This window comes from Hyperoodon ampullatus (genome assembly GCF_949752795.1).
Source record: "Hyperoodon ampullatus genome assembly, chromosome: 9".
Taxonomy (NCBI): Eukaryota; Metazoa; Chordata; class Mammalia; order Artiodactyla; family Ziphiidae; genus Hyperoodon; species Hyperoodon ampullatus.
In genome coordinates, this window is record NC_136922.1 from 16083910 (window position 1) to 16107774 (window position 23865).

Below are 23865 nucleotides of genomic sequence, written 5' to 3' on the forward strand. Positions count from 1 at the left end.
AAAATAAAATAAACACTTAGGCCCACCTGTATTTCACTGTATTTTTTTTCAGGCCATTAGAATTCACGTTAAGGCACAGCCAACGTATCTCTCCCCTTATGTTCTCAGGCATGTATGACCCTGCCGGTCACTCAACGTGGAAGAATACAAGTTTCCTCCCTCTGCCTCACGGCCTGCATCTTAATCAGGCACAGTATTTTAATAACTGATTTCTTTATCTATCTCTCCAACTACACTGTGAGTTCCTTGCAGGCAAGGAATGGGACTTTTTATTGTCTTCTCCCCATAAACCAGCACAGTGTCTGGCACAAAAAATAATGGGCAAATACATTTTTGTTGGATGACTGGCCCATCAGAACCTCGGGGTAATAACAGAGGTGGGTGGGGGGGAGTGGTGGCGAACATCCAAGCCAGCAGAAAAAAAGCAGAATGCTGATGACTCAAAACAGCACCAGAATCAAAACTGCTTCCTGTTCCTCCACCAACATCCTAAGGGCTCAGCTCTTCCTGTGATTTACTGACCTTCATTTCAAGCATGAAGGAAAAAATACCACATATTGGTTGGCTTCCTGACCCTAATTTTGTTTGAAAGGGAACCTACTCCACTTACAGGGGTGAAATATAATTCCCCGGCATCATGAAAACAATTCTCACATAAATTCTTAACAAATTTGGTATTTTCATAGTTTTGTCCCATATGAGAAATACAATGTTCACATAAACCCAACCCTTTCAGAATGTTTATGTCACCGTTTTCTAAACATATTGTTATGAATTGATAAATAAATGTACATCATGACTTAGGTCAGAGCCAAACATTATGATTAATGACTTACTTTCAAAAATCAGAATCATGAAATTGTCATTCAACTTGTCAGTTTCTAAGGATGGAACAAGCAGTCACGTTCAGTTAGGAAGAGCAGACCTATGCTCTTTTCCTTCTGAGGGGTTGGACACAATGTAACTGTCTATGAACAGAGCAGCCTCTTTGATTATCTCTACAATGAGGAATTTGCCATTGTAAAAACCATGTTATGAAAGAACGTTAAGGCCAGACTGTAATTTCCTTTAGGGCAAGGTTTGTATCTTATCCATCTTTGTATATCCCTTCCAGCTCCAAGTTCTGTGCCACTGCCTAGTAGATGCTTAATATATTTCTGCTGAATGAATGAAAAACAACAGCAGTCATTAATTTAATTTGCCATGTCTTTAATAAAGGGAGAGCTTACCCAGGACATTTACAAATGCATTTGCCAGTAAATATCCATATTCATTAGAGGCATTACACTGATACACCGCACTTGATCTTTCTTGAACGTTTGAAAAAATAATGGTATCGCCATCTATTTTTCTGCTGGGGTCATCAGGGGCAACTGTTTGGGTGTAAAAATAAAAAGTATATATTCATACCTCTTTGCTTAAAAGATGTAAAGCTTGAACTCTAATTTACAGTAAGTGGAAGACTGATCTAGGTATATGCAGTAAGAAAGAGAAGACCAACAACCCAAACAGAAACCAGAGTTTTCCTTCCTATAATTTAGTTATCACTTATCATTATGGGTATATGCTTGATAACCATTTAGTTTTAAATGGATTGATTCTTTTCAATATTATTTTGAGAGACGCAGGGGGAAAAAAGCAACACGTTAGGTGTAAACTGCAATACAAATTCAGAAAAACATTACCTTGTTCACAAAGAAATTATGGTTATTTTTGAGAAGGCAAATTAATTATCAAGAGGAGACAGCAAAATCTACTCCAAAAATAGAGAAATCCTTTAGATCATCCAAACCTGTGTCTTTTAAGAGTCTCTTATTGAAATAGATTGATAAATAAATAAATATGTAAACAAATATAGGGCTAATAATCAAATGTGAAAATATGTATTTTCTCGTTTTGACAATTCCTGAGGCTGAAGTAGAAATAAATTATGTGAGATTTCCCTTAAAGGCAGCAGTTTCAGCTAAATCTCTCAACTACTTAAAAAAATGTTAAGACCAGGATTCATCCTTACTGAAGCAGAATGGAACAGGTTGGTAATATAATATATGAGAATTCAGTCCAAGGCATGCCCAACGATTTGGAAGTGCTGTGCTATTGGACATATTTTCCTCTTTGTGAACACTAAATCTTAGGCTGTGACATTACATGGCTTTAAAAGTAAACTAAGGACTTCCCTGGTGGCGCCACGGTTGGGAATCCGCCTGCCAATGCGGGGGCATGGGTTCAAGCCCCATTCTGGGAAGATCCCACATGCTGCGGAGCAACTAAGCCTGTGCGCCACAACTACTGAGCCTGCACTCTAGAGCTCGCGAGCCACAACTACTGAAGCCCATGCGCCTAGAGCCCATGCTCTGCGACAGGAGAGGCCACCGCAGTGAGAAGCCTCCGCACCACAACAGAGTAGCCCCCGCTCACTGCAACTAGAGAAAGCCTACGTGCAGCAATGAAGACCCAACGCAGCCAAAAATAAATTTAAAAAAAAAAGTACACTGAAAGGGGTAGTAGGTGTCTGTCTCAGCATGCTGATCAAAATCAAATCTAAATAACAGCACCCATATATTCAATATCCTGTGATAAATCATAATGGAAAAGAATATGAAAAAGAATGTATATATGTAAAACTGAATCACTTTGCTGTACAGCAGAAATGAACGCAACATGGTAAATCAACTATACTTCAATAAAGTAAATTAAAAAAATAAATAACAGCACCATTCCTCTTAAACTGTTCTTGCACCTTGAACCACTTAATAGCCTTTACTTTCATTCTAAACATGCTTTTTCCTCTTCTTTTTTTTTTTAAAGATTTTTTTGATGTGGACTATTTTTAAAGTCTTTATTGAACTCGTTACAATATATATATATTTTTTAATGTCTTGGTTTTACAGTCACGAGGCATGTGGGATCTTAGCTCCCCCGACCAGGGATCGAACCCGCACCCCCTGCATTGGAAGGCGAAGTCTTAAGCACTGGACTGCCAGAGAAGTCCCCATTTTTCCTCTTTGATGGATGGCAGGAAAAGGATGGGCACCTAAGACATATTTATCACTGCCTTTAGACTCCTTTATTGCTTTAAAAAGCTTCAAATAGCGGGTGCGTCTGATGTTTATTAATAAAAATAAATAATAAAAATAAATCAAACTATAGTTATTTATCCTTGTTTTATCACACATATTCAAAGTATCATGCCTACTTGTACTACATTAGCTTCTACTGATGCTGAACAAGTTACTCCAAACTTACTGGCTTAAAATCACACAAATTTACTATCACACAGTTCTGTATGTAGTTATATGTCTGACACTCTGACCACAATCAGTAGCTAATTTAGGAAATCATCTTAGATGCTCCAACTAGTTCAACTAGCGATAGTGAGCCAAGATGCTTTGAGTTGGCATCTTAGCTCACATCCGCTGTTTAGGACTCTAATGATTTCAAAATGGCCTTAAGGAACATGTTCTTTCTAACCAGAAGAAAAATACAAGTTGCAATTCCTTTGACAGAGTATAGATTTCCTCAGTAAATGACAGCAAAGGACTGACACGCCACACTAGCCTAGGAAGTGGACTAGTGCTGCGGCCGGCAGCCAGGTACCCTGAGAATGCAGCATCCCTCAGCATCCCTCAAGGAACATCCCATGTTCCTTGTCCCATATCCCAAGTCTAGGATAATCAGGGTCTTTCTGACACATCCTCTCAGCAATGTCTTTCCGCTGCCTCAGCAAGGTGTGCTGGCACAGAGCAGCATTTTGGGAATCTCTTTCTCTGTCAATTATTCTTAGCACTTTTGGACCCAGTAGTTGAGCACTCAGTGCTGGGCCTCCTCAGGGGACTCCCAGTGCCCACGCCATGTCCATTCCGACTGCACCTCTGTGAACCCAGCAGGCAGTGGAGGGCCAGGAGTCCCCCCAGATTCCTTGAATATACTAAGCTCTTAAAAATTACATCACCATGGGCTTCCCTGGTGGCGCAGTGGTTGAGAGTCCGCCTGCCGATGCAGGGGACGCGGGTTCGTGCCCCGGCCCGGGAAGATCCCACATGCCGCGGAGCGGCTGGGCCCGTGAGCCATGGCCGCTGAGCCTGCGCGTCCGGAGCCTGTGCTCCGCAATGGGAGAGGCCACGGCAGTGAGAGGCCCGCGTACCGCAAAAAACACAAAAACAAACAAAAAAACAAACAAAAAAGTTATATCACCATGTGTTTAATGGGTATAGAGTTCTAGTTTTGCAAGATGAGAAAGTTCTGGAGATCTATTTCATAATAGTGTGAAGGTACTATAACACTACTGAACTATATGCTTAAAAATGGTTAAGATGGTAAATTTTGTTATGCATGTTTTTTTAAAATTGAAGTATAGTTGGTTTACAATGTTGTTCCAATCTCTACTATACAGCAAGGTGACTCAGTTTTACACATATATACATTCCTTTTTCAATAATCTGTTTTTGTGTGTGTGTTAGTTTGTTGTACACCAAAGTGAATCAGCCATATGCATACATATGTCCCCGTATCCCCTCCCTCTCGAGCCTCCCTCCCATTCTTCCTATCCCACCCCTCTAGGTGGTCACAAAGCACCGAGCTGATCTCCCTGTGCTATGCTGCTGCTTCCCACTAGCTAACTATTTTACATTCCATTATCGTTTATCCGAGGAGATTGGACATAGTTCCCTGTGCCACACAGTAGGACCTGTTACGTGTTTCTTTAAGCACAATAAAAAGTTACCTCACCATGAACGTGGAAGACTAGTTCAATTCACAAAGCCAGTAGGACGATCTTCCCCTAGTAGGGATTCATCAAGCACAATATACACCATTTAAAAGAGCTTTTATGTAGCCCACAGTTGCATTTTTTTTTTCTATCAACTCTTTCCAATGTTATTCTTTGCTTGAGAGGCATCTGAGTGGATCTGCCTTATTTCTGCTAAATGGTGCAGCCTCCAAATATTTATTTTTGGCGAGGTATTTAGAAATTAAATAAACTCTTTAGGTGAGAGTAATAAGAGTGGAAAAGCAGATATTTCTCCATGGGGGTTTGGTCTCCATTCTCCTTAAGCGCTTACTAAAGAAACACAAGCAAACCCAGGAACTCTCACGGTGACATATGGAAGCTCAGTGGGTACTGGACAAAGAATCAAACTGCTAGTGCAGAGAGACTTGAAGCCTTTGGACTCTGTGTCCTGGCTACTGGGTGGGAGTAACTCTCCAGTATCCAAACTCAAGTCACCCAAAGGAATAAGAACTAATTCTGGGAATAATCAACTTCTATTGCCATAAATGCACACTGGGGAAAGAAACTGAAGAGCATAGAATTACCACCATGCAACTTAAAGCCCCAAAGGTAAGGTTCAGAACTGGGGTGACAGTCTCCCAACAATGGTTTCTTTTATTCTACCTCTGCTGACACAGCTGGCCTGACACAGCTGGCCAAAACCATGAACGCTTCCAACATTTAGAAAGTGAGAACAATAACAGTGAGTGCCACCTTACATGTAAAAAGTACTATCAAGTTTTAAAATATTTTTTATATCTATTGCATAATTTGATTTTTAAAAGAGCCTTGTGGTCTACAGCCATACTACCCTGAATGCACCCAATCTCACCTGATCTCGGAAGCTAAGCAGGGTCAGGCCTGGTTAGTACTTGGATGGGAGACTGACTGGAAATACTGGGTGCTGTAGACTTAAAATAACATAAAATAAAACAAAATAAAAAGAGCTTTGTGAAGCAGATTAAGTAGATAGTAGTATAGGCACCTCGGAGATGAGAAAGCTACAGACTTAATGGTTTGTTTAATGCACGATTACTGCTCAGATTTTCTGAGTTAGTCTCCTTTATAAACATCTCCTGAAATCTGAACGTCTGAGCATAATGTAGAACAAATCTCTGGGGGAAGAGATGACTTTTCTTCTCCATCTAGGCATTCTATCCCCTATAAGCGATGTCACTGAGCTCTTTCCTTAAAAAAAAAATTATTAATTAATTAATTTATTTTTGGCTACATTGGGTCTTCGTTGCTGTGTGCAGGCTTTCTCTAGTTGCGACGAGTGGGGGCTACTCTTCGGTGCAGCGCAGGCTTCTCACTGCGGTGGCTTCTCTTCTTGTGGAGCATGGGCTCTAGGTGTGCGGGCTCCAGTAGTTGTGGCACGCAGGCTCAGTAGCTGCAGCATGTGGGCTCTAGGGCACACGGGCTTCAGTAGTTGTAGCACATGGGCTCAGTAGTTGTGGCGCATGGGCTTAGTTGCTCTGTGGCATGTGGGATCTCCCTGGACCAGGGACTGAACCTGTGTCCCCTGCATTGGCAGGTGGATTCTTAACCACTGTGCCACCGGGGAAGTCCCTGAGCCCTTCACTTTTGAGAAAAGGAAGAAGAAAGATGCCTGGTGGAGTCTTGGGTCGATCCTGGACCACGCCTCTGTTCCCCTGCCTGCTCATCATTCAATCTCTTCTTCCCATGTCAGCAAAATACATAACTGTGGCAGGAGGACGTCTTCTGTCCATTCTTATTCCCTTCATTCCATCCCCTTCTCATCTTTTAGAGAAAAGGGGCCTTTTAACATAATAATAGCGTGATCTTACATATGCTCCATGTGGAAGGATCTGAGAGACCTACCCCAGCTCACATGCGAGATCATTAAAGATCTACAAGTGTTAGGCTCTATGCTGCCTTCTAGGACAGGGACAGGAATCTCGGTGTCCACAGTCTTGACCTTGGACATTTTCTTTCTGATCCTGGGGTCTACTTCCACATCCTCCCAGACACTGCGGGTCACACAATAAAAATCAAAGTTCTTCTTCGGCACCAGCACCTCTGCAGCTGTGTTCTTTTTCCTGACTTCTGCAGATGGTTTAAAAAAAATTTTAGGGCTTCCCTGGTGGCGCAGTGGTTGAGAGTCTGCCTGCCGGTGCAGGGGACACAGGTTCGTGCCCCGGTCCGGGAAGATCCCACATGCCGCAGAGCGGCTGGGCCCGTGAGCCATGGCCGCTGAGCCTGCGCGTCCGGAGCCTGTGCTCCGTGACGGGAAAGGCCACAACAGTGAGAGGCCCGTGTACCGCAAAAAAAAAAAAAAAAAAAATTTAGGTGGTTTTGGACAAATTCCATATTTAATAAGTCTGTTTTTTGCTTCAAGGAAAGTTAAAAGTAACCTGGCCAGTCCTGGAGGGACAGAGCTTTGGAAGATACTGAGATTAGGGCCCAGGCTCTTTCTGAATGAATTCTTCCAGTTCTGTAAAACAGTAGGTGCCAGGTCTGAAATGCACAGTCACAAATCAGTAACACTCTATTTTGCTGGCACTTCCCTGGTGGTCCAGTGGGTAAGACTCTGCACTCCCAATGCAGGGGGCTGGGGTTCGACCCCTGTTCAGGGAACTAGAGCTCACATGCATGCCATAACTAGAGACACAGACCTACTAGAGCATGGACTTGAGGATATGGGGAGGGGGAGGCTGTGATGAGGTGAGAGAGTGGCATGGACATATACACACTACCAAACATAAAATAGATAGCTAGTGGGAAGCAGCCGCATAGCACAGGGAGATCAGCTCGGTGGTGTGTGACCACCTAGAGGGGTGGGGTAGGGAGGGTGGGAGGGAGGGAGCCGCAGGAGGGAAGAGATATGGGAACATGTGTATATGTATAACTGATTCACTTTGTTATAAAGCAGAAACTAACACACCGTTGTAAAGCAATTATACTCCAATAAAGATGTAAAAAATAAATATATAAATAAGAACCATCAACTACTAAAAAAAAAACTGAATTGTGAAGATCTGAGAATGCGCTACCATGTGCAAGGAATTTGGAGATTCTGTGTGAATATAATTAATGAAGATTTAAAAAAAAAAAAGAAAAAAAAAAGATCCCGCATGCTGCAACTAAGACCCAGCACAGCCAAAATAAATAAATAAAATACATATTGAAAAAAACCCACTGTATTTTGCTAACAGAACCCAAGTCTGACCCCTCCCCCTCCTGATCTAGCTTCTCCTTTTACAGTCCTTATGCGCCCTTGGCAGCCAGAGCCCGCAGAGGTGGGAGGAGAGAGTGGCAATGTCCTTAGGTGATTGCCCACAAGTCAGGAGTGGGGAGGCTGTGTATCTGGTACTGTGGTCCCCTGATAATGGCTCTGTTGTGTTGCAGCTGGCGGCGATGTCAGGCACCTGGTGCGGATGCTGCACGATGATACTGCAGAAGCACAGCTATTCCCTGTCCCTGCCCCTTGGCAACTGGTCCACCCAAGGTTTCTGCAGCCTCTTAAGGAGAAGGTGTCAGCAAGCCAGCCTGTGCTCCCAGCTAACCTCTGGGGTCTACTCTAGTCTCCCCTTGAATCCTCACCATGCCAATTCTGTGCCACTATACACTGTGGTAAAGTTTCCTCTTTCCTGCTACCCTTGCCTCTCTGCCATCCTTCCTCCTTGTCCTGTCACTGTTGAATGCATCTGTGGGCTGCAAACTCAGCAAACTGCAGATGAGAAACAAGCCCCAGTCTCTTCTTTCCAGAATGGTACCCAAACCTCAAAGGCAGTTCTGTTCAGAGGCGTCCGAATTCATGGGCAGGGTGGACACGGGAGAAGCGCGAGGCTCTTTGAATTCTACCGACTTGGGGACAGTTTTCTTCTTCATTTACTCCTTTTCCTGGATCAGGAGAGGTCCACACAGGGTGGGACAGGTAGGCTTCACTTGGAACATAGCTGTTTAAGACTTAGTATCTACAAATGAACTTATCTGTGAAATAGACTCACAAACATAGAAAACAGACGTGTGGTTGCCAAGGGAGACGGAGGTGTGGGGGAGGGAGGGATTGGGAGTTTGCGATTAGCAGATGCAAACTATTATATAGTAAATGGATAGACAACGACGTCCTGCTGTATAACACAGGGAACTATATTCAACATCCTATGATAAACCATAATGGAAAAGAATGTGAAAAAGAATGTATATGTATATGTACAACTGAATCACTTTGCTGTACGACAGCAATCAACACAACAAAGGGACTTCCCTGGTGGCGCAGTGGTTAAGAATGCGCCTGCCAATGCAGGGGACACGGGTTCGAACCTTGGTCCAAGAAGATCCCACGTGCCGCGGAGCAACTAAGCCCGTGCACCACAACTACTGAGCCTGCACTCTAGAGCCCACGAGCCACAACTACTGAACCCATGCACCACAGCTACTGAAGCCCACGTGCCTAGAGCCTGTGCTCCGCAACAAGAGAAGCCACCGCAATGAGAAGCCCGTGCACCGCAACGAAGAGTAGCCCCTGCTCGCCACAACTAGAGAAAGCCTGCACACAGCAACGAAGACCCAACGCAGCCAAAAATAAAAAATATTAAAAAAAAAGTAATTACCACAACATGGTAAATCAACTATACTTGAATACAATTTAAAACTTTTTTATATTAAACATTAAAAATTTTTTTCATTAAAAATTAAAAAAAAAGACAGTGTCTAGCCAAGAAGTCATTCAGCAGAAGCTGTAGGTGGTCTAGTGGCTGAGGGTGGGGATGGGGAACAGAGGTGGCCCTGCAGTACCATCGTGCAGAGAGCTGTGAGGGTTCCCCCTAGGCGCCTCAAGCCCAATGTCACCTTTCAGTTCCGAGATTCCAAACAGTAATCCATGCACTTTTAGCCTGGCTACCAGATGTGGAGAAAGACACCTTCCAGGGACACTTCTCATCACCTCGGTATAAATACACAGCACCTGCTCCCAGCACTGTGGGGCAGCCCGGCGGCCGGGGCAGCCTAGCGGCCAGGGCCCCTGGCTTTGCTGCCAGACCGCACGGTGTTTCTCTTGCGGCTCGTCCACCAGAATGACTGCTGTGAGGCACGCCAGAGGCCAAGAGGCCCTGGATCTGTAGGCACCGTGGAACTCTGATCCGAGCTCGGCTGAGCCTCCTGTTTTCCTTCCAGCGTGGACTTAACACATACTTTGGGGATGGAAGAAATGAACTGATTTGGAACCTGATTTGAAATATTTTGTTCTGGACCCAATCAGATGATTTGGGGTTACAGCAGACAGGTTCCACATGTCTCCAGGGACCACTGTCCTGTACCCTCTGTCCCCAAAATGTAGGCTTTTCACTTCTGATCCTCCCCCCAGATATTTCATTTAAAGGGGAGTGTCTATCAGTACAATTTCAAAGCTGACTTTTTAAATAAGTCTAATGGATTTACAATATGATATTAGTTTCAGGTGTAGAACATAGTGATTCGATATTCCATAGATTATATTCCATATAAAGTTATAAAATACTGGCTATAGTACCTGTGCTGGACATTACACCCTTGAATCTTATTTTACACCTAGAAGTTCAAAACTCATTTAGAGCTGCAGTTACAGGGTTTCCTGAGAGGCACCACCAGTGCCCGGTTTGGAAGGCTCACAAGCTGAGCCAATCAGGAGGAAAGATCAGCTTCCTTATTTTATCTCCCCTCATCCTTGTGTAACTGACCCACCTACGTCTCCATGTTCCCCTGCTTATGACTGCATTCTGGCTGCGGAGCTTCAGGATTTATCTTTCCAACATTCTCTGGCTCCCTGGCTTTCCTGCTCAGAAATGATGGATGTCCCCTCCCATTTGTCAGTTTCCATGAGGCCAGACCTCAGGGGCACATTTAACCTTCCATAAATTGGCACAGAGCCTCTGGGATACAAAACACAGGGCCAAAGTGCTGAGCACGCTCCACCCTTTATTGCCATTCTGAACACATTCCTAAGAAAATCAGATACTCTACCAAAAAACTTATTTTTCAGTTCTGGGCTTTCTTCCACTTTTTCTCAGTTTTCACCTATTTGTCTCTGAGAGTGGCAACAGCTTCCCAATGCACAGCCGCAAAATACTCTCTGCAGTTTTTCCTGATCTTCATCCTAGTTAAAATTGGGAATGGAAATATCCAAACCCGATTTGCTGGCCTCCTTACTGTCTGTGTTCTCCCAGGAACATATTTCCTTTTACAGTAAACATAGGCTGTCTGTTTCTGAGGATCCCATAAGGACTGTATTGTGTGACACAAACTCCTAATAAACACTCATGGAACTGGGTCTCTCACCCCCTCTAGACTTGCAGTGGTAAGACCTTGATGGTGAGAGGAAGGGACGTGTGTCATTTAAAATCTGCCAGCAGCTTTCAGGTCCATCTCAGGGTGAAGACTATTTCAGGAAAGCCAGTTTAATGGACCTTTTGGGTATGTAAGAGTGGAACCAATTTTTTTTTTGTTTGTGGTACGCGGGCCTCTCACCGCTGTGGCCTCTCCTGTTGCGGAGCACAGGCTCCGGACGCGCAGGCTCAGCGGCCATGGCTCACGGGCCCAGCTGCTCCGCGGCATGTGGGATCTTCCCGGACTGGGGCACGAACCCGTGTCCCCTGCATCGGCAGGCGGACTCTCAACCACTGCGCCACCAGGGAAGCCCAGGAACCAATTTTTGATTCTGGCTTGGAGGCAAAATGTGGAGCTAAGCTGCTCTGCATCATAATCCTGAAGGTTGTCTTTATTGGGGGTAAAGAATATCTTTGCAGATTATTATGCTACTGACTGGGAGAGTGAACCTGAGGCTGGGTTTTAAACAGAAACCGGTTTCTCTCTCTCTCTCTCTCTCTCTCTGGATCTAAGAGAAGGTCTGAACTTCAAGAAGGGGAAAATGTCCAAAGATTCGCCTCTTGGTAGCAGCTGGTGGTGAGCGGGGTCAAGAAAAAGGAAAGGCAGCAGGCTTCCTGTGAATGGCCATGGGCTTAGGAATCCGGGAGCAGAAAGACGCAATATCTGTTTTAAGTTTTCTTTGCTATAATTCCCTTATATTATGCTCAAGCCTTTAACCAAGTTTTGTAAAACTGGTCTTTGTTGTGATTTAGAAGATTGATGGAAAGCCTGTAGTCACACTTTGGGGAACTGTTCCTGGCAGCAGGGGGCAGCCTGGACAAGTTGGCTGAGAGACAGCTGGAGTGGTCCAGTAAAGGTGGCAGAAGAGGTGACACTTGGCAGCTAGGACCATGTAGGTATCGCTCAAGGATGATCTCAGCAATACGGAGGGTGGGAAAACTGGTCAAAGATGGAGCACCCAGCAGAGGACTGGGGTCAGAGGATGTGTTCTTTGGGTATTAAATGGGATGGTGACCTTTCAAGACTGGAGAACGTGGGAACATCTGGGCTCTACTTAGGAATGAAAACCTCTTTAAATTAAGACAGTTGTATTCCTTATTCTTGTCATATCCACTGTCTCTATTCCTAGCCTCCCCACCCATCTCCTCCAACTCCTGCAATGTTTCCACAAATCACTTGACACTTTGAACAAAGAAGATAATCTGAACTTTTCAGTGATGTTTATTTCTCACCCTGTCATTCTTCCTATGATCCATGTAAAAAACAGAGGAAATATTGCCAAGTTCCAACCAGCACATACCGTTATGTTAATAGCATAAACGGGACTTCCCTGGTGGCGCAGTGGTTAAGAATCCGCCTGCCGATGCAGGGGACACGGGTTTGAGCCCTGGTCCAGGAAGATCCCACATGCCGCAGAGCAACTAAGCCTGTGTGCCACAACTACTGAGCCCACCTGCCACAACTACTGAAGCCCACATGCCTAGAGACCGTGCCCCGTAACAAAGAGAAGCCGTCGCTCGCCACAACTAGAGAAAGCCTGCGCGTAGCAATGAAGACCCAACGCAGCCAAAAAAGAAAAAAAAATAGCATAAATGATTCGGTCATAATATATTATATCTAAAGGTAGTAAAATTAAAATCTAAAGGTAATTTCGTGCCTCTGTTTAACTTATATATGGCTTCCTTCCTTAAGCCAAGTTATTTTATCACCATTTGTACCCTGTGGAGATGTCACTACACTCCGAAAATATACTGCAGTTGAAGCCACTCAAAGAAACTTACTTTCTATCGGGATGCCATTCAATAACCAGCTAATTCTGGGTTTGGGGTTGCCATTAGCTCTGCAGATCAGGGTTCCATCCTCTCCTGGGGACAGCACAAGATTTTGAGGTGCTATGATCCAGTATGGAGCCGCTTTGTGAGGAAAGGAAAAAAACCCACAAAAAATTGAATCAAATAAGTTATTCTAGCAAACTTTTTATACTGAGCTATCTTAATAAAAATAAGTATTTTTCAAAACATTTGTTAGTTTCATTTTTTTAGAGTGAATAGATTTATGCTTCAGATTTTCAGAAGAATGTTTAAGACTCAGTGACATCTATGTATTATTTCTAGAGCCTTTTGATTCAAATATCGTCATCTTGTTTTACATTACGTTAATCAGACATCGAAGAGGTAACAGATTTCTGTAACGTTGTAGAGGAATTTACAGGTACAGATAGGGCTAAGAAACATGAATTTAACATCTGAGCCCTGTAGAATACATACAATTATAAATCTGAGCCCTGTAGAATACATACAATTATAAAATTGGGAAGCAGTTTTTAAAGCTTTGCATTTTTGAAAAGCTGCCAAGTTAGTATAGAGTGTTCTTATAAGCCCTTCACCAGCTTTCTTACAAAACCATGGAACAGATACCAAAACAAGAAATTAACATTGGATACCATCAGCTCAACTACACACTGTATGAGGATTTCCCCAGTTTTTCCCCTAATGTCTTATTTCTGTCTCAGGACCCTGTCCTGGACACCACATTGCATTTAATTGTCACATCTTTTTACTTAGTTTCCTCCGATCTGGAAGTTTCTTGCTCTTTCCTTGTTTTTCATGAATCTGAGACTTTTAAAGACAACTAGTCAGTTATTTTGTAGAACATCTTTTTTTTTTCTAAATAATCAAGAGCTTTTTGGTTAGTTTTTGAATACGGAACATCCTCTTTTCATCATTATCAGGACAGAAATGGAGAAAAGTGAATATATGTCAGTGTTAGCCATAAGTGTTACATATCAATGTGAATTACTAGCCCAACACTATAAATAAGTTCTCTACCATCTCTTTTTTTTTTCATGAAGAGTTTCTTCCTTGAACATCCTTCCAGACTTACAAAGGAGAACTAGCCGACTGAATTCTTTCAGGGATAAATCAAGCTTACTAAATTGATTAATCTTCGTATTTCTCCTAAGGTATGGTCTCTACTTCTTATCTGTAACTAAAATATTTTGTGAAACATTTTCAACATGCTCCCATTCCTAGAGACTGTTTTTACCAGTGACTACTGAATTCTCCTACAGATCAATGGGAAGGTTTTAAGTGAACAAAAGCTTTTCCATCTAAGGTCAAATTTAGTGATTTCTGAGTGAAGAACTCCTGAATTTTTAGATTATAATCACCATCCAACCACCGCCATCAGTATCACCATAATTACTTCTTTTTTTTTAAAAAAAGGTTATACTCCATTTACAGTTATTATCAAATATTGGCTCTATCCCCCGTGTTGTACAACAGATCCTTGTAGCTTATTTTAAACATCATAGTTTGTACCTCTTAACCCCCTACCCCTTTACTGCCTCTCCCCACTGGTAACCGCTGTTGTAGACGGCCATCATATCTGGGAGTACATGATATTGACATGGCTTATGAGTGGTTACATTAACCTGCATCACTTGGTTAGAGTGATGTCTGCCAGGTTTCTCCACTGTGAAGTTATTATTTTCCTGCTTTCCATTTTCTAGTCGTTAGAAGCAATAAGTCCAGCCCTCACTCAAGGGGAGGACAATTAAGCTCCATCTCCTTAAGGCACGAGGAGTAAAGAATCTGTGGACATATATTAAACCTGCCTCAGTAATTAATTTTTGGGGGGTGAGAGGAGAAGAAACACTTTGAGGCTATGCAAACATCCTGTTTCTCCTTAAAGTTCCATCCCGTAATTTTAGCATTCATCACTAGCTCTTGCCTACAGCAGTTATAACTTGGGATTCTAACTGTGATTTCCTATTTCTTTCATTCTTTCTACACTTATTAATTGGAATCCTCTGCAAGGAAGATCTGAGGGAGTGAATTTTTAACCTGATTTAGATGCACTATAAGTAGCAATGAGAAGAGATTCAAGGTGCCACGTATGTTGATATAAATTATATTGTTATTGAATCTAATCAAAGGCATTTTGATTGAAGACTCAGGGATTCTCAAGGGAGGCAAGAGCCATGTATTTTAGACAATGATATACCTTTAACTGTGACAGAAATGACATGATGGATGGCTCCTAGTGCATTTTTGGCTATACACTGGTAATTCCCAGAGTCTGCTTCTGTAACCTGAACAATCTGCAGAGTTTTCTTAAAGTTCCTATAAAATGTCCGGTTGATGGGGAGTGTTCCATCTTCTTTTATCCAGTAAATAATTGGGGTAGGCCTGATAAGATGAATAAACAATAACATTACAAGAAAAGAAGTTCACCTAGCTGCTTTTGAGGGTGATTTTCATGCGAGCTTGTCACAAACATAAAGATCACGAGGAATACATAGAGATTTTAACTAGCACCACACTTGTATAAGTCATGCTCACAACCTTACATTTCAGTCTGTAAGTTACCATTTTCATGCAAGCAGAAGTGTGCTAATTTATGGCACACCGTGAACTTGGACTTCAGGAATCTGGTGAGAATGGCAGCAAGACTTACTTGACTGAAGGGACCTAATTATTTTCTTCCAAGTTCTGATCAGTGAGGCACTCTCAGAAAATTCTGCATGAAGGGACTATGTCAATCAAAAGAATGACCATGAAATTCATGACACCGAGTTATAATTTTTTTATCGGCTAGAGTTAAAAATGCCAGAGAAAGAGCTGATATACATATTTCTGCCCATGAACTTTTCACACATTTCCATATCAAATGGAAGTACCTCCCTATCTTATAACAGGCTATCTGAGGATCTGAATGAAGTGATTAGAGGAGTCGTGCTCTTACTTTAGTTTCATTATTAGTGATATTTTAAAATACCAATTGACAGAAGTAGGCCCAACTCATGTGCTACTCATACCATTTCTCACCTATGTTTCTTATTAAATCATGAACTATAGAGGCAGATGAAAAGCCAGACATAGGCTTAGAGTTAAAAGGTCTGCTTCAAAATCCCAGCCTTATCCCTAAATTGCTCTCTGATCTTGGCTCCCTGACCCTTTCGGGCCTCAGGTTTCTCTGTTGCCTTAATGCACATAATGATGCTTGTTTTGATCTGGTGACTTGAGAAGGTTTTCATGAGGGTAAAATAAAGATTCATCCAATACATTTACTGAGACTAAATTATAGACCAAGCACTGAGTTGTGTGTTGGGAAGATAAAGATAAAAAACAGAATGGTCCATGCCCTCAGGAAGATCACAATGTATTTATCATTAGAAATGCAAGTGGGATTAATGGATTGTAGAATTGTTTTCATTTGTTTGGTTGAATAAAAATAATTGAACAGGGCTTCCCTGGTGGCGCAGTGGTTGAGAGTCCACCTGCCGATGCAGGGGATACGGGTTCGTGCCCCGGTCCGGGAAGATCCCACATGCTGCGGAGCGGCTGGGCCCGTGAGCCATGGCCGCTGAGCCTGCGCGTCCGGAGCCTGTGCTCCGCAATGGGAGAGGCCACATCAGTGAGAGGCCCGCATACCGCAAAAAAATAAAAAATAAAAAATAAAAAAAATAATTGAACAGATATATCTGAGGAACTGAATTGTGAGTAGTGTGATTTCCTGACACGGCCAGCAGAGGCCTCCATGTGCCTCCGGAGGTAAAATTATTCCTGGAGGCCAATTCTGGGATTCTAGGAAGGAATGTGGACTTTGAGTCACCAGGCCAAGGACAGCACAGATCATAACACGTGATCACAACATGTTTCCGAGATTCCAATCAATGTTTTCAGCAAATGTGCCTTATCAGTAGTACTTGCTCTGTGCCAGGCATAAGAGGGAACTATATAGAGACGCTTGCCTTGAACATTTTCCTAATATGGGACTCCTGTCAAGGGCACATGCGTTCTGGGGGTGGCGTCAGTTTTGAGGTCTGCACAGATGAGACATCTGCAAAGAAGCTGGGCTGGTGACTGGTCACTAGGAAGCAGGGGTTGGGACAGTGTGCCAGGTAGGAGGTTAGGTCCTGTGAGGCCATGTTTGCCTCTGCTGTTAGGAGAACAAGCCAGGGCAAGATTGCTAGAGGGATGTGAGAAACTCATGGTCAAGAGCTCCGTTGCCCTGCTCATAGCCAGCAGACCCAGAGCTGTGAACCCAGAGCCGAGCCGCCCAGCAGATGCACAAACAGGGTCAACTGAAATCAGTCGGATCTAGCCTGTTACAGCACAACTGCCCTGCAGACCTGCAGACAAATGATCAGTGATAAACAGCTATTGGTTTTAAGCAGCTAAGTTTTGAGATGCTTTGTTAGACAACAGTAGCAAAATAATAACCTGATTTATAATCAGAGCAGTCAGAAGGTGATTACTGATACTTACCTCAAAAGGAACACTATTAACAAAATATTTTAATAACATGAAATTTATATGGCCTGTTTTGGAAGGAATTATCACATTTTTCTTGATGCTTAATGGAATCAACATAAGACAATGACTCTTGTTATGATATTAATGCCTCTCTACCAATCTACTATGTTTACATAAGAAGTGGACATCAAGACAGACAGAGTTAACTCACAGCCCTTCTGCAATGCACTCAAGTGAAAGGACATTTCCTCGTAATTCCTCTTTGCGGCTTGCATTGCCTTCTGGAGTTAAAAATGTTGGTGGCCTCTCTCTATGAGATTTAGCTGCAAACAAGAAAATCAGTATGCATTCAGAGTTATGAACACGGATTTCCAGAAGCACAGTTCACTGTCTAAGAATCTAATCCCTTTGCAAATCCATTTAGCATTTGATTGTGAAGTGTGTTAAACTAACACATACACACTCTTTGCCTTGCAAATAGCCATCACTCACTCAGCCGGAAGTAGAAACTATTTTGGTTGCACAAGCACTAATAATAAGAACTTTTTTCCTCTTGTACATTTCCCTAATTTGGGTTAGGGTCCTATGAATTTTTGGCGAGTTGGCAAATTTTCAAAACGTAGACATAGAGAGGAAAATCATGTTATCAAACTATCCAGCTCTTAAGATGAGTGCGCACGTCAAAGTGAAAATGAGCTGTCTACCTTCTGGAAGATATGACGATGGAAGGGGTATTTTGCTTTACCCTAGGGACAACATTATAGTCAGTTCCATTGATTAATCGTGAAGATAAATCGTGATGGACATCTAACATATCAAAACTGCAAAGTTTATGGAAAACAAAACAAAATAAAACACAACTAGAAAGTGACTGCAGAGGTATGGCAAATTGTGTGCCATAAATTAAGGGTGGACTTAAAGCAACTGAAATTGGTTTCCTTGACAAAAACATAAAAAAGGGCTCAAGTCAGAAATCTCAGGAAGATACCTACAGACTACCTTCATGTTTTATGTAGTCCTTGCCTAAATGTGGCCTTATCTTCTGATGGTCTCTCAGAAAAACTTAAAGTCAAAATCATACCATCTTGAGGTTCTAAGAGCCCTTTACAGTGTTCAACACTTTAATGTATTAGCTACTTGATGCTCATAAAAACTGAAAAAGGAACATATGAATTCTTCTCATTTCTCAGAAGAAAAGACTGAACACCAGAGAAGGTATTACTGGAGATAAATTAGAGTTTTCCTTAGATTTTACCCCTCTGAAATCACTTTGGGAATGATTTTGAGGCCCATATTTTTCAGGAGGATTTTAACATAAAATAAAATAAGATAAAATGAAATAAGGTACGATAAAATAAAATAAAATAAGGCAGGAGTTGTGATCTGTTTACTCTGGTCATTGGTAGTACCTTAATGTTTTTTACTTCATATCTCAAAGGTAAAAAATTAATACAGCAGAAATTCTGCCTTATAGATAATTAAGAGGACCCCATATCCAGAACCCATAATTTTCACACACAGACTCTATACCTGAGAGCCATATTTCCGTTAAGGAAATCAAATTCTTTTCTTTTTAAAAGAATGAAGTTAAATCCTCTATTTTTAAAAAGATTACTTCCACTGAAGACAGTCACTCGATTTTAAACAAAACTAAGAGAAATACTATTGTTAATTATATGACGTTGATAAGGTCAGGTGAAAACAGATGGAAATACGATGATTTACTATCAAAATCCACTTAACATTAATTGCAAAAGTTTACTAAGACTTTGATGTTAGTATTTTAGCAGGTTAACGCACCTTGCCAACTCTTATTTAATTCATGAGAAAAGTTTATGAGCCAGACAAAAAATGAAAAACGTAATTCTGAACATACACGAAAGATTTTTTTCCAAATCTTGTGGAATGGTTCTTTACATGAAAACAGTTATAGTAACTTTCATTATTACACATACAACATGGAACATGTTTTAGTGACATGTTTGAAAGCTCAGAGCTAAACTTCATATGAAACATACATTGATTTTAGTGGTATTAAACATGGAACTAGGAATTTCACAAAGGAATAAGGTTAAACAGCCATGGAGGTGAAGTTAGTGAACTAAATTCTACAATGAAGGAGAAACATCAGTTACAATCACCATAACTCACCACCATAAAACTCAGTGTCACTCAAATTAGCAGCTATAGTGTCATTCAATTCATCCACTGAAATAAACAGAATATTATGAAGAATGCAAAAAGTAGGGGGAGGGGATTGTAAAAAAAAAAGTATTGGACAACAAAAGCAAACATATATACCTATGCTGACTGAGCACCATCCCTACCAAGTAAAAACAGTGCTTTACATTGTATAGAACTATTTCATTAATTCACTCAGCCACCCCCAACCAGTAATATGTGAATACATAACTGAAGCAGCAGGACTCCCAATTAAAGGCATCGTGGAGCATAAAGCACTCACAAATGCTCAGAACACTAAGTAAATTCAGGAAGTTACCATGGCAACAGTAATGGTAATCACAGCAAAAACTGTAAGATACAGTATTTAAGGTAGGCAAGCTCCTTATAATATTGATACATATGCCAACACTTTAGTGACTGTTCACAGGTACTTTCCTGATCAGTGAACCTGTTTACTTCAAAGCTAGTAGGATTTAATAATTAATACATTTGCACACATTTGTAAACATCATGGCAAGAGAGTTTCTGGAAACTGAACTCTTACCTGAAATCACTTTCACAGAAATGGGTTGCTTCTGCTGTATGGTTTGAGTGTGATTAAATCGTGCGTAACAGATGTAGTCTTCCCGGGTATCCTCTGGGAGCACATTGGAAAAATAAAGGTCTCCATTCAGACCCTGGGAAACTCTCTCACTCTGTGGAAGTCTTTGAAAGGCTGGAGAAAGGCAGAGAGACATCTAGATCATTCCATCACAAAGTAGCTACTTTCCAGATTAGTGAGATAAACGTATCTACTAATAACTAGTTCTGTGAACTTCACTTGAATGTTTTTTTTTTCTCTATAAAGATCTTTGAGTAAAAGCAAATAACTGTAAAAAAAAAAAAAAAAGACACGTATTAAAACTCCAATTGTACCTGCCAGACCCTAATTTCTCTGGAGTGGGGGTAGAGGTGAGATTAGAGTTGTCCAGTGAAGGGTTTCATGAAGCAAGCATAAACCAAAAAATGTTTTACAGAAAGAGTTTGCATGACTTTTCCTAACATTTAAGTTAATCCCTAATTGTTAATCATAGATACACACGTATCTCAGAAAGTGCATTATGGAAGCTTGTAAGGATGTTAACATGGGTTGCATCTATTGCAGTACATACACAGTCAGACACCTTATACTGTGACAGCACCTAACTGTGATGAGCTAGGTCCTGGGCAAGGTGTCAGGCGGACCCGGTTCCCTGCCCTGAGCTTGGGATCTAACTGGAGAATCAGGCAGCAAACAGGCAATTAACAACAGGGTGTAATGCTGCAGACGTGCAGCTCAGAGGCCCCCCACACCCAGCCTCCCTCACCTCCTCTACTTTTTCTTTTCTGTGTTACCTATCACCTTCTAACAGACAATGTACTTTACCTGTCATGTGTATGGCTTATAGCCTGTCTCCCCGCACTAGAATTTAAGTTCCAGAAGGACGGAGACCGTCATCTGCTTCATCTACTGTTGTAGCCCTAAAAATGCACCTGGCCCCTCACAGAAGCTCCATAATGAATGAATAACCATCAGCATTCTGACTTTCCAGTTTCACATTTAACAACCAACTTCTCCTCGGGCCCAAGGAACAGTCTAGCCTCAGGCGTGGAGGGGAGATTTTCTAAGGCGATGAAGAACTCAGGGAGATGGGACCAATGATCTATGTGTGAACTTACACTTGGCTGGCTAGCATGACTCAGGAAGCTTCTGACTCAGTTCACTGGGAGAGTTCTTCAGCTCTGAAGTGAGAGAACTAGGAAAAATTGTACCTCCTAGTTGCCTGGGGCCAGGTGTCATGTCTCCTGGAGGATTTCTCGAGTCTGAGTCAAGCAGCTATGCTCCTACAGCAGCAGGTGCCCTATCTAAAATGTCATGAAATGCAAAATGATGGGGAAAAGCCTGCAGCTCCCTTGGGCAGGAAAAGGCAGGGAAATGTGGAGCCAGACCTTGAAAGGATGCTGGTTAGCCATGTTAGTCAAGTTCTAGGTCAAGATGGGGGTTTGGTTGGCGGTTGTAAATTCATGGTTTGAAGCCATTAACCAGGGAAAGGGTTGTTTTAAAAAATAACTCAGAAAAATAATGTACATTTATGTCATGAATACAAAGAGTTAAAGATAGGGACACATTTATTCTCTTCCATTTCTCCCGCTGTATTTTATTATGGACCAGTGTTGGGAGATCAAATGAAAGGGAATGCCATTTTATGAGGATGGTAGCACTTTGCCCAATGAGTTCCTTGGCATTACATTGGGGACAAAAATGTATGCAGGTGATACCGTGATAAGGTCATCTTGCCAGAAGAATGCTACACAGATCTGAATTTTTTCTCATATCCAGATGAAATTTCACTTGAAAGGTCCAGATGCTTTGCCTACAGCCTAAAATGTATGTAAATGACATGGCCAGCAGTGCAATGTGAAAAAAATTAGTTACATATTCAGATGATTCTGAGACTTTACAGGTATATGCCTCTTTATTAAGTGGAAAAGTCATCAATTCTGAGTAAGAACCAAGAACCAAATACTGGGCCTCATTTTTTTTTTTTTTTTTTTGCGGTACGCGGGCCTCTCACTGTTGTGGCCTCTCCCGTTGCGGAGCGCAGGCTCCGGACGCGCAGGTTCAACGGCCATGGCTCACGGGCCCAGCCGCCCCACGGCATGTGGGATCCTCCCGGACCGGGGCACGAACCCACGTCCCCTGCATTGGCAGGCGGACTCTCAACCACTGCGCCACCAGGGAAGCCCTGGGCCTCATTTTGGCAGTACATCTGGATACTGTTATTCTCGACCACATAACCCGCTCATTTACATTTGATTTGTTACTTATTCTTTCAAAATCTGTAAAAGCTGTTACGTGATCATAGGAAAAACATCTTCGCCCTTTTATTCATTTATATATTTATTTTCCATTTCTTTGTGATACTTTCTCTGAGTGCTTTGCTACAGAACAGTCAAAACTGGAAATGAGATGTGAGAGCTAAATTTTATCTTCAGTAATGTGCACAGCTGGTGATTTCACAGGAAATCATGTCACTGAGAACAGAGTATATTCCCTACAAATATTTTGCGACCATTCCCACCATTCTACCCAAAGGACTCTTGTCAAGGTCAACAGCGACCACCGTGTTGCCAAATGTAATCCTCATTTCTCAGTCAGATTGGAAATTGATCTCTCAGCAGTATTTGAACCAGCTGATATTCTGTCTTCCTGACACTTTTTCTTCCCCTCGTCCTGGGGACACCCTCTCTTTTTGTTTGCTTCTTACCTAAGTGACTGCTCCTTCTCATCTACTTTCCTTTGCTCCCTAAGTTCTTGGCCCCTGGAGGCTCCTGGTCTCAGTCCCCAGGCTTTGCTCTTCAGCACCTGCACTCCCTCCCTTCGTCCTCTCCTCCAGCCCCCGGCTCTACAGAGCATCTCTGCAGCACTAACATTCACACATTGTCGGCAAGAGCCCGGAATCTTCCTTGGACTCATGTAGCTGTAGCTCTGATTCCTGCTGGAGACCTCCACAAGGACGCCTCACAAGCCTCTCACAGCCCAAACCCTGGTTCCTAGTCTCCAACGTAACATGCTAAGGGGAGGTGTGAAAGGATGGGAGAGCACAGCAACAAACAATTCCCTAAGGATAGGGATGGGGTGAACAGGTGTTAAACTGCCTAATGAATGACTTCAATTCTCTGTGCCTCGGTTTCCTCATCTAAAAAGTGGTAAGGGTCATCCGAGATGCTTCCTGGGACTGTTGTAGAAAATGGATGAGATAACTTATGTAAAGTCTTTAGCAAAGGGACAGGCACTTAGTAAATGCCCAATCAATATTAGCTGTTGTTACTACTATATATAAAATAGATAATCAATAAGCATCTACTGTATGGTGCAGGGAACTATGCTCAATATTCTGTAATAACCTATATGGGAAAAGAATCTGAAAAAGAATGGATATATGGGGCTTCCCTGGTGGCGCAGTGGTTGAGAGTCCGCCTGCCGATGCAGAGAACGCGGGTTCTTGCTCCGGTCTGGGAAGATCCCACATGCCACGGAGCGGCTGGGCCCGTGAGCCATGGCCGCTGAGCCTGCGCGTCCGGAGCCTGTGCTCCGCAACGGGAGAGGCCACAACAGTGAGAGGCCCACATACCACAAAAAAAAAAAAAAAAGAATGGATATGTGTATATGTATAACTGAATCACTTTTGCTGTACACCTGAAACTAACACAGCATGGTGAATCAACTGTACTCCAATATAAAGTAAAAAATTAAATTAAAAAAAAATTAGCTGTTGTTGGGGATAAAAGAACGAAACTGAAAGA

The 23865-nt window shown here is 42.3% G+C and overlaps 1 protein-coding gene across 20 annotated transcripts in view; it reads right to left on the reverse strand.

Moving 5' to 3' along the window:
• Nucleotides 1–23865, reverse strand: part of NRCAM (neuronal cell adhesion molecule) — a gene marked incomplete at both ends in the record, with an annotated part of 88217 nt that overhangs the window by 48065 nt on the left and 16287 nt on the right. For 12 of the 20 annotated variants that reach the window (XM_079711551.1, XM_079711542.1, XM_079711541.1 and 9 more), the window contains 6 exons: nucleotides 1230–1373; nucleotides 12877–13008; nucleotides 15101–15285; nucleotides 17567–17678; nucleotides 19507–19563; nucleotides 20084–20254. In XM_079711551.1, the coding sequence (XP_079567677.1) occupies nucleotides 1230–1373; nucleotides 12877–13008; nucleotides 15101–15285; nucleotides 17567–17678; nucleotides 19507–19563; nucleotides 20084–20254 (801 nt within the window). The remainder of the gene's footprint in view (nucleotides 1–1229; nucleotides 1374–12876; nucleotides 13009–15100; nucleotides 15286–17566; nucleotides 17679–19506; nucleotides 19564–20083; nucleotides 20255–23865) is intronic. The other 8 variants (XM_079711546.1, XM_079711548.1, XM_079711545.1 and 5 more) reach the window with 2 other exon arrangements.